At 35.7% G+C, this 18,512-nt stretch overlaps 1 protein-coding gene across 2 annotated transcripts in view; it reads right to left on the reverse strand.

The window, feature by feature from the left end:
- Positions 1 to 265: 265 nt before the first annotated feature.
- LOC131075241 (uncharacterized) overlaps positions 266 to 18,512 on the reverse strand; it is a 32,747-nt gene continuing 14,500 nt past the window's right edge. Inside the window, exons 1-3 of one of the 2 annotated variants that reach the window (XM_058012073.2) lie at positions 10,271 to 11,174; positions 1,526 to 5,475; positions 266 to 1,390 (exon numbers count right to left, since the gene is read on the reverse strand). In XM_058012073.2, coding sequence (XP_057868056.2) covers positions 571 to 1,390; positions 1,526 to 5,475; positions 10,271 to 10,897 — 5,397 coding nt within the window. In that variant the 5' untranslated portion in view covers positions 10,898 to 11,174 and the 3' untranslated portion in view covers positions 266 to 570. Of the gene's footprint in view, positions 1,391 to 1,525; positions 5,476 to 10,270; positions 11,175 to 18,512 lie in introns of those variants that run through there. The other variant, XM_058012072.2, reaches the window with a different exon arrangement.

The raw sequence follows: 18,512 nt of genomic DNA on the forward strand, positions 1-18,512 counted from the left end.
TGTTCCCATTCTAATCCACACATAACTGCATGTATTGTGCTTCAACTCTTCAAACGAATTGTATCACAAAAATGGTAATTCTTTTAAATTTATTAAAACTAAACTGACATTTAATTAATAGATCTTTAATAAAATGAGAATTACTTAAATTTATTGAACTAAAGATATCTTATAATTAATAGACTTAATTAAAATGATAATTTGTTTTAACACTATGTTGGGAACGCTACTAGTAATCATTAGACATCTGAGTTATACAGAGAGGAAAAAAAAAAGGTGGTATACTATATTTATCCATTAAACCATTAAATTCTTGAATTTTACACTTAGACCACAAACTAATTGTAATTCTGATTTCTCCTTTCATCCCAAAAAGAAACCCTAAAATAAACTTTAAAAAAACTCTAGAATAAACGACTTGTTTGTAATGACCACGTTTCCCAAGAGAATACGTGCCATTTCATTCACGACACCATTTAATTAAAGCTCAATGAAATCACACCACAAAGAACCCCATGGCAAACTGTTCCTTAGATGCATATCTGGTTTTAAAACCTAACTATTTCAGTACTAAAGAAGATTATTAAGACCAGCAAGACCAGTGGCGTTGCCCCAGGCAGGATGAGAACTGCCATCGATATCAGCATGACTGTTCCCTTCAGCAGGTTGGTGAGATTCTCCTCCTACCACAGCATTGCAATCTGGGCATTTTGATTTTTGCATTGGACCTCCGCACTCCCCCACAACATAGAAATGGCCATTTGGGCATTTATACCAGTGCCCTTTTCCTCCCACTTCCCTCGTTATTACATTCACTACCTCTTCTAGAGCTCGTTGTCCACTCTCCAGGTTTCTTTTGATTTCTTCAGTTTTTACATGGCCAGGGGTTTGCTCCAGAATAATTTCGCAAATTGTCAACCCTGTTTTAAGGTCTTGGCAAATTGGAACTGACACCCACTGCAACAGTGTCTCAATTGCCAACTCGTTTTCAGCTTTAATATTTCGATCATTGCTGGTGCCGAAATTCACATTTGTGATGCTTGAAGCAAATTTCGAGATTAGTTCTGGAAGCTTTTCTTGGATTCGAGCTTTATATGAACTCCGTTCTAAAATGAAGAACAGATGCTCTGTGGTCCGCTCATAATCCTTTAATCCACAGAGAGCTTTAGCCATGCCCAAATGGGCTTCAAGAGACCCTGGATCGTGCCGGAATGCTTCACTGAATTCCTGAATTGCTTTGTCATAAGATTTTTCCTTTAACATTTTGTTCCCCTTGTTCAGATATTCAAACCCTAGAATTAACTTCTTGACTTCTTCAATCTGCTGGAGCCTCTCCTTAACAATGTTTGAGTACCGCAATGATTTTCGTATGGGTGTTCTACATTCAGGACTGCAAAGTGTAAACCATTTCGCAAACAATATGAATGTTAATTGCCTTTAACAATTTACACAAGTTGCAAACCAAAATGAACCAAAACTCAAGTTTTGACTAGAGAAATGGGAACTACGGAAAGTTTAAACTCACCATTGTTTAAGCTTAACAGCAACTGCGCCAGGCTCAGCTTCAAGGACTTTCTCGTCCATATTCATCCATGTATCAAGTCCGCTTACTTCAAAAACATGCTCACAGTCTATAAGCTGAACGAACCTATCTGTGGATTCGTATTCCTCCAAAGTCATCTGTGTAATGACATCAAGATGGTTAGGATGGCAGGTCCTGCAAAACTTGGGACAGGGCTCCCCACAAAGGCCTATACATGTATGCCCACAGCTCAGAATTTCTTGGCATGGCTCATCACACGAATTTCTTGAGCATATTTCATGGCAAAGACGATCACAAGTATGATGCTGGCAATTCCATTCGCAATTTTCCTTGCAGGGAATGCACAGTGCTCCACATAGACGAGTACAACGACTGTGCAAGCACCTTTTCTCACAACGATGCATGCACGGCGGACATGTTTCTGAACAACCAGCCATGCATTGGTGACCACAGGGCAGGTCCCTGGAGCATCTTTCCTTGCAGGGAATGTGAGAAGTGCCTTGTTTACATGACGCACAAGTCCCTCGGCATATATGCTCACAACCGGGACTTCGAACCTTACCACAAGGCTCTTTACAAGAGAAATTAGCAGGGTCATCACAGCAAGGCAAACTTGCCTTGTGGCCACAAGGCAAATCCTTCATAACTAATTTCCTACACGGTGGACAGGGGCGTCCGCATTTTGACCGGCATGGATGACCACAATCAAATATAACATCACATGGCTCGATGCAGAGGGCATCCTCCACAGGACTAGAGCAATGGAGGACTAATTGATGGCCACAATTAGGAAGAACTTTGGGTATTGGCACCCTACATGGAGGGCAATCTTCAGGGAAGTGACAAATCACTGTACACTGATGACCGCATGCGTTGTCAAATTTGTTAGGACAAGGCTTGGGGCAAATTATTCTATCGTGATTTGAGGGGTGACACCTCCTTGGGCAAGCATGGCCACACTCCAACTGATATTCACAGGGCCTGCTACAACCTCCATCTTCTACTAACCTGAAATCTTCAGCTTGTGAAACTTTTGTTTCTGTTTGGGGATGGTTTTGACAAGCCAGTGAAAGAGCAGGTCCAATGGATTTGGCACTCCCCAACTTCTGAATAACTGATTCCCATAGATCACTTTTAGAGGCTAGGAGCTCTGCGTTCCCAAAGATATACAGCCCCATTTTGGCTCTTGACAACGCTACACACACTCTGTTTGATACTTTCAGAAACCCAATATTTCCTTTGGACCCTCCCACCCCATACATTTTATTGCTCCTTACCAGAGATAATATGATAATTTTGCATTCCTCTCCCTGATAATTATCCACAGAACAAACTCGAGGAGTCTTCAATGTTTCAGGGTCCATCCTCTCTATTTTAGTCCGACTAAGAATTCGGTCCTTGAGATTTTTCTGAATCTCACTCATCTGACCTTTATACATAGTCAGAATTGTTATGTCGCTGTTTTCATAACCTTGTCTTAGGAGATAAAGGCAAAATTCCACAATCAGCCAAGCTTCCTTCACATTTACCTTGCTGCTAGCCTCACTTGTCTCAGACTCCATAGCTTTGTGGTCCAAGAAAAAGACATTGTTTTGAATACCTTTAATATTCTCAAAATTTTGAACGCTGTCATGATCTTTCAAGGAGGGATAGATATCTGATATCAATTCAGAGATTGAAGGCCTCATTCTTCTTTGACACCGAAGAGCCACATGCTCCACCCCACCCTTTATCAATCGCTCAAAGAGAGATATCTCCAGCTTGTGCTTGGTAGCTAATTCATACTCTGCAACAGAAGGACGTAATTGCAAGTGATCTCCCAACAGAATGAGATGTTTGGTGAAAGATCCAATACATGGCAAAATGCTTGCCTCTAAAACTTCAGCAGCCTCTTCTATTATAACTATTTCTGCTCTCAGGCCCTGAAGAATGTCATAATTTTTCGCGGCTGCAGTGGTTGTCATGCCTATTACATTGGCTTTTCTTAAAATATGGAGAGAGATCTCATCATCTAGCTGTTGAAGCTGGCTACATACATTCTTATAAGCTTCCGTTATGCGCTGAAATTCGACTTTGTTTCTTTCTCTAATTTGGTCCAACCAGTATTGAAGAAGCTTCATTCTTGAATTTTCAGCTAAAATCCAGTCATCCTTAGAACATAAAATTTCATCGGAGAGAACATCTGTGGAACATTCATCAGCTGGCATTACCCCCAAAGCACTAAAACTAGCATCTTCATCTGCTGGCATTACCCTCATAGCATTAGCAGTAGCATCTCCATCTGCTGACAATGCCTCCTCAGCAGTAGCATCTTCATCTGCTGACATTACCCCCCGAGTACTAGCAGTAGCATCTTCATCTTCTGTCATTAACCTCATAGCACTAGCAGTAGCATCTTCATCTGCCAGCAATGCCTCCTCTGCATTAGCATCTTCATCTGAGGGCATTACCCTCATGGTACTAGCAGTAGCATCTTCATCTCTTGGTATTAACCCCTCCTCACCAGTTGCATAATCTCTAGATTCTTCATCAATACTGGATTTATCACTATCAGGTTCCGCAGATTCAGTGGTCTCATCGGGCTGGTCTACAAGTGAAGAAAATGTATTGCATGTGTCTAGAGCCATGGTTTCCACAACCTTTTGCTTCCCTTTACTTTGGCGTTTCCTTTGCTCAGCTTGTTCTGCAATCTCTTCTAACCACATTTTTTGTAGGTGGTGAGATATTTCATCATTAGGATCAAGGGATTGAATGCACTGCTCTAAGGACATCTTCCTTAGCATTTTCTTGGAAACATGCTGTTGATTCATAAGGCCCATGCAGCGTTGAATCTGCTGCTGCAAATTGGTTTTAGTCTGCATAAGTTCTCTGTACCTTATGCGAAGCGAGGGGGGAATGGTAATTCCACGTCTGAGCTCCTTCAAGGTTCGTTTCTGCATAATTTCGTTAGAAGACCTACTTCCAAGTCGAATCACGTTGGGTTCAATGGAGTAAATGGATTCCAGGAACTGATCCAGTGCATGGTTTGTATAACAGATCACCAGTATAGGGCCCCGCTTCACATTAGAAAGCAGAATCGTAGCAATCTTCAAGCCAACGTAGGTTTTCCCAGTACCAGGAGGGCCCTGAATAAGAACCAACCTTTTTGTGATACCCTGTTTTACAGCTTCCATCTGGCTTTCATCGAGGCTACAATCCCATCGAGGCCATACTTCTCTCAAGATCCGAACTATGCCCGTTCCCAAGCATCTACTGATGTTTGGAAATGCACTCTGGAAATCATAAGCATCCTTCTGTTTCCTCTGTTGCACATAAGAAGGTTCCAAGACATGAGGTTGCAATGACAACAAATGCTCCGAGAAAGGAAGCTCTTCCATTTCAAACCTTTGAAGACATTTCAAAACATGGTGATATGCTTCAAAATAAGCTGAAGTGGACTCAATCATTTCATATGTTTTGTCAATTTGTAAATCGACAGGCCCCCCATCGCTGCTTGGGATGAGCTTCAAGACAAGAATTCCCTTTTCTTGTCGTTCCTTGACGATTCCCCATAAATAGGTTCGGAATCCATCACAGGAAATGCAGAGCAATGAACCAAACAAAAGACTTCGTGATAAACTCCAGTTAACCGCTTTCTTCTTAGAGACTTCAAATGAAATGCAATGCTCCACTCCCTCATTCCCCACCTGTAATCGCAAGAATTTTACTTTTGTATATCTTCTTATGTTGCTTGGGATTAAATTCTTGCGGAAATCCTGAATAGCTCGCCTTAGTGATGCAAAGCAATCTTCACGGATCAAATAAAACTGTATTGACAGATATTCATCCACGCTATTGTAACTCTCGCATACTCGATTAATCGGTGCTTCCCTGGGACGAGGGCAAGCTATTTCCTCCTCACTGGGTATTATAGCACACGTTCTAATAGATTCCTGTCCATATCCAACCAGTGATAAAATTCTACTCAAGAAATACCATAACAACACAGGCCACAATAGTTTTACTTCAATGTATAATTTAATAGCTAAGAAATTATAACTGGGTTGTATTTGTATAATTTTAGAACAGAGATGATCATAACTAAAACATCGTTTAACTGTTAGTTGTTACGGCACATTTGAGTACAATGTTAGGTAGATAGGCGGCGTTAGAAAGAAGCTGTGCACATGAGCTATAAGAAATTTGTTTCTCAGAGCATCATCATCTCTGTTCTTTTAAGGTATTCTAATTGTGCATTAAAGTTGTTGCATAGCTGTAAAGATTGTTTATATTATATTTTAGAAACCGGCCATGAACTGTTCAACAAAAAAACAGTATCTGTATGCATGAGAGTGGCATTGGAGGAACTATTGCTGCTTTATTTGGTTTTCCCTGTCCGGTGATAGGTTTTCGTAAATCAGTCAGGCAGATACCATGTTTGTGTTTCTGTTTTTATGGACTCCTTTTTGGTTGTTGTCCTGTCTATTTTGGGATTCTTCTTTGTCACAGTCATATCTATGCAGGCGTTTTACTTGTCGCTTTTGCTATTTTGGGCTCCTGTTTTAGTTTAGCATTAACTATATTGGTTTGGGTTTTCATTAAATGTCAAGGCAGAGGTTGTTTATGACCGCTCTTATTTCAGGGTAGGGGCTGTTTATGACATCCCTTTTACCTAAGCCAATGAACTTTTACCCAAAAAGATTTGCAGAGATCGAAAGGCCTTCTTTCTTGAGTGCGGTATTCAAACTATTGAAACTTATTTTGGCCTCTGGCTGGGGTTTGATCCCACATTCAGGGCTTGTCCTTGGATATCCCTATAGCATAAGAGGAATATTGGATGTCTATTCGGTTCACATGTGCAAGTTCTTTTAAGTAAAAGCAAGATTTAAGGCTGATTAAGATGAAAAACAAGGGTAGTAGAAGGAAAAGGATGATTTACATGCTATTTTTCTTTGGCTTTCATTTTGTGAAAGCCCTGATATTGGGTTTTATCTGGATTGGAGTTTCTACGATAGATCTAAGCTGGGTTCCTTCTATCTGCGCTTGAGTATATCAATCCACAACCTTAGAGATAACTTGCTCTTTGCTAGAGCAGCTTACCCACCAGAGGGTGCAACATGGTGTGAGCACCATTGTTTGGGCTCAACCTCGTATATTTGTGTAGGGAGTTAAACCCACCCTGCAGAAGTTTCTTTACACATCTTAAAACCATTTAAATCTTGCCTAAATTGAAGAAAACCATTGCGTTCTTCTTCGCCTTCTAATTTGGATTATAATGGGAATCATGTATGCATTAGTTTAACAAAGCACACCATATCCTATTCACACTTTAATCAGAACAATCAAGCCTGTGACTAAATCTCTGGATATTCAATAGGAGGAGCACTTTTTCACCTTATTTACAATGACAAAACTAATCAGAAATAGTTCATTGTATCTGTGTTGCATACAGAATTCTCTAAGCAGCTGAAGTTTACAGTTTACTGCTTCATAGTCAAACAGGACAAATGTTTTCTTTTGTTTTGTTTTGAAAGCATTATTTTGGAAGTGCTGGGGAAGAGTTGTCCGACGTTCTACTTTATTTAGTTAGACTTTCAGATATTTGTGATGTTGATCTCGGGAAAGCAGCTCTGAGGAAAATGAGGAAGAATGAACTCAAATATCCAGTGGAGCGATGCAAAGGCTCATCAAAGAAATGCATCCACTGCAACAATGGTGTGAGCAGGGACAAAGTAGATAAACTTTAATAAGTTGTAAAGAACTAGTGTTGGTAGTGCTTCAAAAATGTACCTCATTATACAGTGATCAATGTACATTTTCCATTTTTTGCAGAAGAAATTTGTACAACTACTTTTCCTTCAGCATTCTTACACACACTCAACAAGGGGGATTGAAACACTAAAATTGGATTTTAAGCAAATCTCACCTTTTTAAAGTGTGTATGAATTTATCTTCATGAAGTATAGTACATGCTGCGTCATTCACAACGCCTACCAGATAGTTTTTTTATTCACATTCTTTTCAGTTAGGGAACTACAGGCTTAATAACCCTTCCCAGTAAAATAAGTTTTACAGTGGTATCATCATTAAGTATAATATTTGGCTACAGTGAGATCATTTTAAAATCAGCAAATAGAAGTTGGGGATTTCTCTCTTCTCAACTGTATTTATGATATCTCAGGATTTTTGGATGACCTAGATCACTGCTCTGCATTTAATCTTCTGTCATTTAATTAAAATAAATAAGTACCGGTGTTTTTTTTCTTTTGGAAAATATGGATCCAGGGACTAGTTTTAATCTTCTGTCTTGATCACTTTTTGTTTTAATCTTCTATTATTTTGATTACTGTAAGTTTTCATATCAATGTTTTCCTCATTCATTATTAGGAGGATAGATAGATACAAAAGAAAATATAAAATATGAATATATGTAGAAAAATATAAATATGTTGTAGAAGTTTTTTAGTATCATTGGATAACATTCCATTATAGAAATAAATTAAAAGAACCCTGAACTCTTAGTAGAATCTTTGAGCAAAAAACACGAAATCTGGCATTTGATTGTCTGAGCATTTTTTATAAGTTTAATAGAATTATAATTATTATATTATAACAGAAAATATAATAGTATAATTTTAAATTGTCAGTGGATTGTGATTTTTGTCATTAAGGTTTAAATTTTATTGAGGTATTTCGTATTATTGTTCAGTGGATTGTGATTTTTGTTATTAAGGTTTAAATTTTATTGAGGTATTATTGTTCAATGTTCATATTTAAGATTTATACAAATATTCTTACAAAATTTAAAATTTGATTATCTAAATGTAAGCTCATATAATATAATAATACACATTATACTATTAATAAAAACAAAAATTTATTTACTCAATCCAAACAATCATTAAATAAAAAGAATATAAGATAAATAAACATAACCTACAAACATTGCAATCTATAATTCGAGATTTGATGTTTTAAAACCCTAAAATGGCTTGGATACAATGAATTGTAACATACAATAAGAATAAGGTTCAACCCTCAGCCATTGTTAAGATTGGGGCTTCCTCTGCATTGCAATGACATGACAAAAGCACTGGAATTTCAAATGAATCTATAATGAAGGTGACAGGTGAGAGGATAGAGTGTTAATAAATGAAACGGCTTTGAAGTTTAAGTCTCGGAAATAACATGGAACAGAGGGTTGTATCATTATCATATTTTTACATGGATAACTGGAACATAATTTAACAGACACATTTGAATACAATAATAGATAGATAGGCGACATTAAACAAGCTGTGGACATGAGCTATAAGGAATTTGGCTCTAGAGCATTATCATCTCTGTTCTTTACGTTATTTTAATTGTGTATTAAGGTTGATGCACAATTTTACAGATTGTTTATATTATATTTTAGAAACTGGCCATGAACTATTAAACCAAAATTTAAAGAAAGAATAAACTCATTAATAGTATCTGTGTGCAGGAGAGTGGCATTGGAGGCACTATTGCTTCTTTATTTGGTTAGTGATAGGTTTTCGTAAATCATTCAGACGAATACCATGTTTGAGTTTCTGTTTTTATTTCGAGGATAATTCCGTAGAATTGAAAAGATGAAGTCGGGGGATGGATCTTTGGCTAGTTCTTTTAATGAGGTTTTGAAAAACATTCTATAAAATTAAGAATTTATATATAGTTTGTAAAAGTTCTTTTAATTTTGGAAAAAGTTATATAGTTATTATGATATGTTTTGATTTGTTTATGTAGCATACAGACAGTGTTCCTGATTATATTTATTATTTAAAAATTAAAAGAAAATTAGAATATAACAGCATTTTTTTTAAAATTTTTTAATTAATTAATAAATTAGTCAAAAGTTCATTCTGTGTGTTACATTGCCCATGCTTTTTTTGAAAGGATTCAGATTTTTGTATAAGAAAATATCAAAAACCAATCAAAAAAGTAAAAAAGACACTCATAAGAAAAACAACGTAATTTATAAAATCATTGTTTAAAAGAGTTTTTAAGGAAGAGCACCAGGTCCATGTTCCAATAACCATCACTCCTTGGCACCCACCCCTAGATACTAATCTTAAAGAAACTAAAAAAAATAATAACTAAAATGTCATTGATAAATTTCAGATGTTATTGGAACTATGTTATCTATTGGTGCTCTTCCCCTAGCCATTCACATTTTAACTCTTTTTTTTTCATAATTGATCTATTTGAGCATGGCTTTTACTAGGTCATTTGTGGATAACTACAAGGTCATTTGTGCATAAGTATTGATAATTTTAAGTGTACAGTTATAGTTATTGAACATCTTTAAACAAGAATTTGACAACAGTTTGAAATGTGAACTTTTTGATCCTTACTTGCATAATGATATGCATAATGATATGCAGAACAATAACTATATGCAAAGAAAGCTAATTTACCCTTTAAAATATGTAAAAACACAAAGTTAACTATAACAACAAGGACAGATTCAGTACCCTAATTACAAGAATGATTTGAAGTACGTTTGAAGAAGCACAGATTCCGGCAACTACAATCAATAGATACATCATTCATTAAGAAAGATTATGATAATATTGATACTATTTTCTTTTTCGTTCCTTAAGATTGCATTGGTTGCAATTTTTTGAGACACTAAAGCTTTCGTTCTATTCTGGTAAAAGAAAAGAAAAAAAGGAAAGGTGACCGATTTATTATATCTTTCTTAATGATGTTCCGTATGAATCTCACCTGAGAAGTCCCTTCCGACTTTGCAAGAAATTGAAGCCGTTTCAATTTATCTCGATACTCCACAAGCTTCAAAAACTCTGCATAGATTTCACACTTCTCATCATCTTCACGTAGCCCATCCAATGCTTCTTTAAGAGTCTCCACTGCAACAAACTTCCACCCATCTTCAGTTCGGCTCTGCAATTCATGGTAAAGATGAAGGAAAGGCCATATATCATTTGCCTTCGGTCGGACCATGTTTGCAACATGTGCTTGAATCTGCGCAAGAAACGCAGAACCCACAAAGACCCCATATATTCTATTTGTATCGTGTTTCTGCAACCTACCCCTGATATCATCTCTAGTCACGAGCTTAGCTAATTTGAGAGCAATGTCGAATGGTAGACTACGGTTGTCCACAATCTGTGTGAGAGCATGGCGGCCTTCATCTGAACTAAGATAAGAGATGAGATGGGTTGTGGGGATCGCATCTTGGTCATTTAGCCATCTCTCAATTTGACCTGCAGATTGTAGGTGAGATGTGTGGAAGCGATTATTACTCCTAAATGACTGTTTGCAGTCATTTCTATTCTGCTCTCTTTTATCCCTTGACGGCCTCCGCCTTCGTCGATTCTTTGAACCAGACATGGACGTCTTCTGCCGATAGCACAAGCCTGATAAAGAACAGCAGTAATACACACAGAATTACACAGGAGACAAGATACACAATGAAAACAAACAGAGGATTGGAGGAGAGACAGAGGAGAAACCCATAAAGGGGCTCTACTAAACACAGGCCCTTACAATTGAATTCGGAAGATACATAGAAGACTCTAGATAAGAGCTAGTTACAAACTTAATGATGGGCAGTTGAAACAGTGACTGAAGTCTCTAGAAGTCACTGTGTGCAGGAATTTTCTGGAACACAGAAGTTCCTAGAAATGTCTAGAGGATAATTTATCTCCAACATCCCTCCATAAATTAATTATCGAATTGTTTTTTGATATCCCCTCATAATTGAATTAGGATAGGTCCATCCTAGACTCGAGCCTTTTTGGGTACCCATTTACAACGAATTTTGTTTCCCCTAATCACTTTGGGTTTTCACAGTTTACCCTTAATTGATTCGCTACAAACTTCACTTTTACAATAACTTTTGAGTTTTTAACCGGTAGAGACTTCAGACGTCACTGTTTCAACTACCCATCATTAAGTTTGTAACTAGCTCTTATCTAGAGTCTTCTATGTATCTTCTTATAAATTCAATTGTAAGGGCTTGTGTTTAGTAGAGCCCATTTAATAAATGGTTTCTTCTGTCTCCTGCGTCTCTTCTCCTCTCTATTTCTGTGTTTGTTTCTCCTCTGTATTTATGCTGTTTTTTATCATGGTATCAGAGCCAATGGTACATGATCAAAAGATCTTGGAGAGCAGGAAGATTCAGAGCTGAAGGATTCAGAGGGGGCAGGACTGTGTGTTGTAGCTTGTAAAATTCTTCACTCTGTTTATGTCACTGTCTTTATCAAGTGTTTTGTGAAATTCAGGGCTATGTGAAATATTTGTGCTGAGCAAGAGTTTTCTGAGAAGTTGCTTTTGGAATCTTTAAGGAGCCATTTCACCTCCTCTGCAGCTAGTGACCCCGTTCACATATTTTCTAAAGCTGAATGTGAGCTTTTGAGTGTCTTTCTTGGTCAGAGAAGAAACAAAGAATCGTTCTAGTTATATCTTTCAGCGTTACACAACAAGATACAAAATGGGGGGCTTCGGCCCTAGCTCACCCGGTCGTGGATCGCAACTTAAGGCGTGGGTATGCTCCCCATGGTCTTGAGTTCGAGTCCCCGGCTGTGTTAACTCTGTGTGTGTTTCTACCTTGTGAGTGGGTCGTACACACTGGGGGATTAGTCTTGCTTCGGCAAGGACACCTCCAGATTCCACGATAGTGAATATAAAAAAAAGATACAAAATGGGTAAAAGTTATTTGAATTAAAGGTGTGCGGGTCTCGTATAAGCAGTTAAGATTGAGAAATCTTTTGTTTGTGAGCACCTGAGATTAATTAAGCATTCAAGTGTGTACGGCAAAAGACTATGTGGCATACGGTGCATTGTCGTTCGTAACTCTTTGCTCTATTACAGGACGGGTGAAATTACTACAATAAATACTCTTTTGCATTTTACTCCATTACTGTAATATTTCATGCGTGTGGAACGTAAATTGTATTAATGTGCCAAGGCACCCAGATAATCTTGTATAGAGAGGCTCAAATAGATGTTGTACGGGATGGTGCGCACGCACTCCAAAGTCTTTTCCATTCATTTTAGTAGATTTTCATATCTTATGAGATTTTGTATAGAGGGGTTCAAATAGTTGTTGTACTGGAAGTCTTTTCTATTCATTTTAGTAGATTTTCATATTTGATGAGATTTTGTTATTTTTTGATTTGATTGTGTGAAAGTTTTTGCATCAACATTTCATCATGGAATAGGTACTAGGGGAAAGGATCTAATAGTTGTGCACCTTAATTTCGCACTTCTCAAAATCTTACGTGGAAATTTCAAATCACTCCGATTTTTGTCCCCTGCTTGTAACTAAGGTTTTAGGGCCACATCAACATGTTTTTTGCCAAGGTGTCCAAAACAACCCAAAAAAAAGTGAGACCAATAGGTGTGCAAAAGGGCCCCAAATCTTGTGCACCTGATGTGGCATCACATGATTGGTTACTTTTCACAACAAATGGTAAATTTCATTCAATTATTGTTACTTATCATACAACTATTGGCGCAATGTTATACAAAGGTTGGACATTAAATCAGCAAGTATTGGGGTATTAAACCAACAATTTCTATCACAAGAATTGGAACGCGCTCAACTACTGGGTCCTTTCCCCTACATGGTCTATCATTAGGATATTAGAGAGCAAAAGGATAAAAGGATCACACAATGAAATTCAAATGTAACAATTGAAAGTCTTTTGAATCCTCTAAAATTAAATTTGTAAGGCCAGACTCCCATGGAAAACATGCAACAATTGAAAGTCTTTTGACTCCTCTAAAATTTGTAAGGTCGAAGTCCCATGGAAAACATTAATGGTGTTGTTTGACATTTATATAAGAATATTTTAAGCTTAAGCTTAAGTTAAGTCTTTTGATCTCATGAATTTTATGGTACAATTTAAGTTAAGTTTAAGCTTCAAAATTTGTAGTCTTATAGATTTTATATTTTGTATATTCATAGTAATTAAAAAGCATTAATTGATAGGGGATGAAAAACTTTCGATGATTGACAAGTGACATAAAAAATTATAATCGAGTGAGAGAAATTCCTAGCCCCACCCCAAATGCATCTCCTTAAAATCACAAGTTAAAAATTAGGGTTTCCTATTTACGAAGAAAATATCATTAAGAAAATATTCTAATTAATAATATAACAATTTATTTTTGTGTCATGTCACCCCTACTTCATAAAAATAGTTCAACAAGCCCTCCATAGGACCCCACCTTAAGTAGATTGTGACTATTTTAGTTTCCCTAAGTTTTGTGTTGTTATGAGAAAGAAGATCTAATCATTGTGTTGGGTAGGTTACACATAATTAGGGGCCTCCACCTTTTTTAGGTTCCTAATAAATGATGTGATCCCAATAGATACCCTTAACATTGTCCCTTTTGACTAGTTGATATGTATAGGATTTTAATATGGATGAGTTGCTTTGTGAGTCTTAGTTTAATAGTGTATAATTTTATTTATGTAATTTAATAATGGTTGAGGTATCAATTAATCTTTTAAACAATTTAATTGTGTTTGACATTTGAGGAATAATATTTCATTTTTAAAGAGAATTTTTTTTCTATTTTTAAAGAAATAACATCTTTAGATTGTTTTAATTAATTTAATTCTAATTATAATATTTTCTAGTCACTGGTCCATTTCATTCTGATTGATGTGTGACTATAGACTTTAAAAAAATCATACACACAATTTTCACAAAAAATCTCTCTTTTAGCTCATTAAGGTATAGTCTGACTTGTCTCTAGGGCATGGAAGCGTGTGCTACATTTTCCTTACCACTCCAATTGAATTAAGTGGTTGAACAAGTACATTGTGTCCACAAGTTCCTTCCTTAGACAACATGACAAGCAAAGGACAAGAAATTAAAAAATCTCAACAATAGTGTGACAAATAAATTCCAACACATCTCTCCTCTCTCCTCAACTTGAGGACATCCCTTTTAGCACAACTTAAATTTTTGGCCACTAATCTTAAGAAAAAAATCAATCTCATTGAAATCCATGAAGATAAGTGTCAAATTTGAGTTTACCTACATTAGCTCAAGATCATAGTTAACTCCCAAAGGACCTATTCAATCCCTCTTTAGTTAAGCATGTGAATGAGCTTATCAAATCCATTAAAAACTCACATAGTTGTCTCTATTAGCTAGTTAACATATCAATGTCTATTTTAAACCATTATTTAAACTCATTAAATCAAACAAGTGTCTAAAAGATGGGCCCAAGACTACATGAACATATGGTTTTCATTGTGTTTGTCATCGTCTCAAAATATTTGTGATGCATTGCATAATTCTAAGGAGATATGTAAAAAATGTCTAGTGATAAAGCATCAGACCTTGATGGATTTGATTGTATATTTTGTGAAGTCAATTAATGGTTTGTTGGACCTAATTTGTTTCAAGTCTATAAAGAGGCTCTATACAATAGTATTTTGAAAAATACCACTAACAAAGGTAATACCAATGTTATTTCCAAGTCTAGTAACATAAGGCTCATTACAAGTGTGATAAGTCCATCACTTTGTTAAATGTCACCCATTAGATATTTGCTAAATGGCATGCACTTTATTTTCATGTACTCCTAAATTTAATTGTTAGATTAAATAAATCATGGTTCATTAAGTGTAGATATATGGTAGATAATATTGTTACTTTCTACAAAGAATTGAAATGAGCTCAACCTCTTGAAAATGGATTTTAATCCTTAAGCATTACTTTGAGAATAATTATGATTATGAATTAAGCAATATTACATTTTCCCATACTCGCGACATTAGACTTTGGAAATTTCTTTCTCTCCTCAAATCAAACCCTCTTTGTTGATTCAACCATTTATTTCTTCATCAATAAATACAAATGTGAATGTTGTTAGATTTTATGTCCTCTATCAAAAAAGGTTGTTCACTTGCTTATTCTCTTTGTATTCTAGCTATAATAATCTTTTGGTTATCTCCTTAAATGTACAATAAAACACAACAATCCCTAAAGATTTTATAAATGTGGTAGCAAGAAAAGTGGAATTGAACTTGGGGAAAAATCTACAATTAAAAGCTTGTTTGAGTCGAAGTATAATTAGGATGGATGACCCCTTGGTAATTCCTAGTAAGCTAAGTTAGTTGAATCTTAGTCAAATTCTATGGTTAAACACACTCAAGTCAAAGTAGTACTAGGATGGGTGACCTCCTGGAAATTCTAATTCTTTACCTCAGTGAGTGTCACATAGATGCAATGAGTGTTAAGTTCACCATTTATGTTTATGATAGATGGGTTCATGTGAGCTAGTATTCATGAAATATGGGTCAATCGTTTTGACATAAAAAATACATGATTGAATCTTTTTTTTTTAATCCTAGTTTGACACACTGAAATATTTATCCTACTTTTAATTGATGAGATAAAGAGGCTCTTAACAAATAGTCCATATGGGATAACACTCACTAGTGGTTTTCAAAATAGGGTGAAAAGGTAAGTGGGTTCAATCTTGGGGGACGATACATGGTTCAACATGTTTGAGTTAGAGTAATATGTAGATGAGTGACCTCCTAAAAAGTCTTAATGTTTTACCCTTGGGAGCATCACGTAAATGTAATTAATGTTAAGTGGACCATTCATTTTTATGAGATATGGTTTCATGTGAACCACTACTCATGAAATATTGGTTAAAAAGTTTGACTAAAAAAATACAATATTGAGTCCTAATAAAAAGTCATAATTTGGCACATTGTGAAAAATGCCTCCTATTTTACAAAATAAGACTTATTCAAGAGAATCATCTACCCATCTTAAATAGTCATCCTTTTATTCAACACTTTGTAGATAATCCATTCTCACGTTCATTGAGAACAAAAATTCCCTTTCCAAAGCCATGTCTTATCTTGACACTTTCAACAAAGTTTTGAGATCTAACCTAGTATGGAATAAGAGTTCATGTTAACAACAAAGCATGCTTCATTTTTGACATTTGAGCTTCAAAGATCATATTTATAAATAGAAAGGGAAAAGAGGAAATGATTAAGTTCCTTTGATTTCTCGTATCTTTTCAAATCTCTTATTTGACCCATTAATTATATATATTGCAACATCCTAAGAAAAAGTTGCTTGTTAAATCACAAAGCCTCTTTTCTTGGTTGATAATTTTTATGTTTATACTAAAGTTCTTGATCTACCTTATTTATTACTCCTCATGTTGTGATCCCTATATAGTAGACTATGAAAAAATTTCTAAGTTACTTCATAATTTCCTTGGGTTAATACCAAGTGAACTTGAGAATTTCACATAAATGCTTGGGAAATTTATTGCCTTTTGCAAGATACATGGGTAACATGGGTAACGAGTATATCATTGATGTTCATAGATACAATATTTCACTTTACACCATATATATTTTTAAATCCCATCATAGGGAAAAGAGGCTTAGAAAATTATCTTTAAACATTTCATCTCTTTTGGTCTACCTTACAAAAAAAGTCTTGAGTAGGAGTTGGATTCACACAACCTAAATAAAATTACTAGCTTATTTATTACTATAGCATTCAAAAAGACTTTTAATCCAATGAAACCATTCCTCCAATGGTTTAGGGATGAGTTGAGGGCTATTATTTCCCTTATACTCTTCATCGCACGATAAATTTATACATGGTGACAAGTTGTACACACTAGAAGTTAATAAAATTTATATAGTGGTGTCCAAAAATTAAGATCTACATCTTCCTTTAATGATTTAATTCTATCTATAACTAAAGAAGGCACATCATCTCCTATCAATAATTCTTTCTTATAGGATGGTTGGGGTTCATTGGACTTTACACCCACCTTTTGTAAAAAATATGAAGTCGCCAAATTCAAATCCAAAGCATCATTTAAGGAACCTTGCTTCTCATTTGTTCAAGCTACTTCTAAATCCATTCCAACTTCTTCTTATAAAAAAAATCTTGATGAAGGTTGGAACTCTTTAGACTTCAACCCATACGGTTCAATTGAATCTAAGATTGAACCTTGTCATCTTAACATCTTGTTGGTGTAAATTATGTCTCATAATTACACTTTACTTAAGTTGACTTAGCGAAATACATTTCATAGTAGTTTGGATATGAAACACTTAGGGAAGTGTGCACATAGGGAAGTTGCTTGTAGGAGAAATTCCACCTTTTGTGGTTTATTTTGTTTTTACATTCCACCTTCGGTGGGTGATCCGCTTCTTGTGAAATACTTTATTATTTCTCCTACCTACCCTTGTTTCTCATTGGGACACATGTCATGATTGTGTGCTCATGTATCCATATGGCCTTGTCTTTATAAGCAAGCTTATTTTCATTGCATTGGTTGATCCAATTGATGGTAAATGCATCTTGATTAGAATACAGTTTATTCTTATCAATATTTTGTATCTCTTTTGTGCTATTCATTGTTCTCTTTATCTTGGCTATTTTTGACAAATTCTTATATGGTATCAAAGCCAATGGGGCTTCATTGAGTAGTCTATTTGGAGAGATCTTGGAGTATTCATTTTTTGGATTTGGAGAACAGTGCATTTTGGGGCATCCGACATCAATTTTGACCTCATCATTGAGTCCGGGAGGTTGTTTCCACAACTTTTGAATGTAAATTTGCCTATTTTTGGTGAAAGTCGTTTTCGAGGCTTTGGAGGAAAAGTTTCCCCTATTTGGGTCGTACGGTATGATTTTTCAAAAAAAATTATTTTTTTGCAAAATTTATTCAATTCATATCTATTTAATTTCATAGTTATTATTATTATTATTGTAAATTTTTTTATAATTTTTTTTCAAAAAAAAAAAAAAAAGTCAATTATACGGGGGTCCCATGACCCCACCCCGTATCGTGTCTTGTTTGTGTATTTTTGGGCCATACTTTTCCCGCCACCTGTTGTTTCATCTTGTCAGTAACCTCTCCCACACTTCTGGTATCCTCTGTGGTTCTTTCGACAACCATCGCCTATACTCGCAATGCCCCTAGCCACAAT

Source organism: Cryptomeria japonica, chromosome 3 (assembly GCF_030272615.1).
Source record: "Cryptomeria japonica chromosome 3, Sugi_1.0, whole genome shotgun sequence".
NCBI classification, from domain to species: domain Eukaryota; kingdom Viridiplantae; phylum Streptophyta; class Pinopsida; order Cupressales; family Cupressaceae; genus Cryptomeria; species Cryptomeria japonica.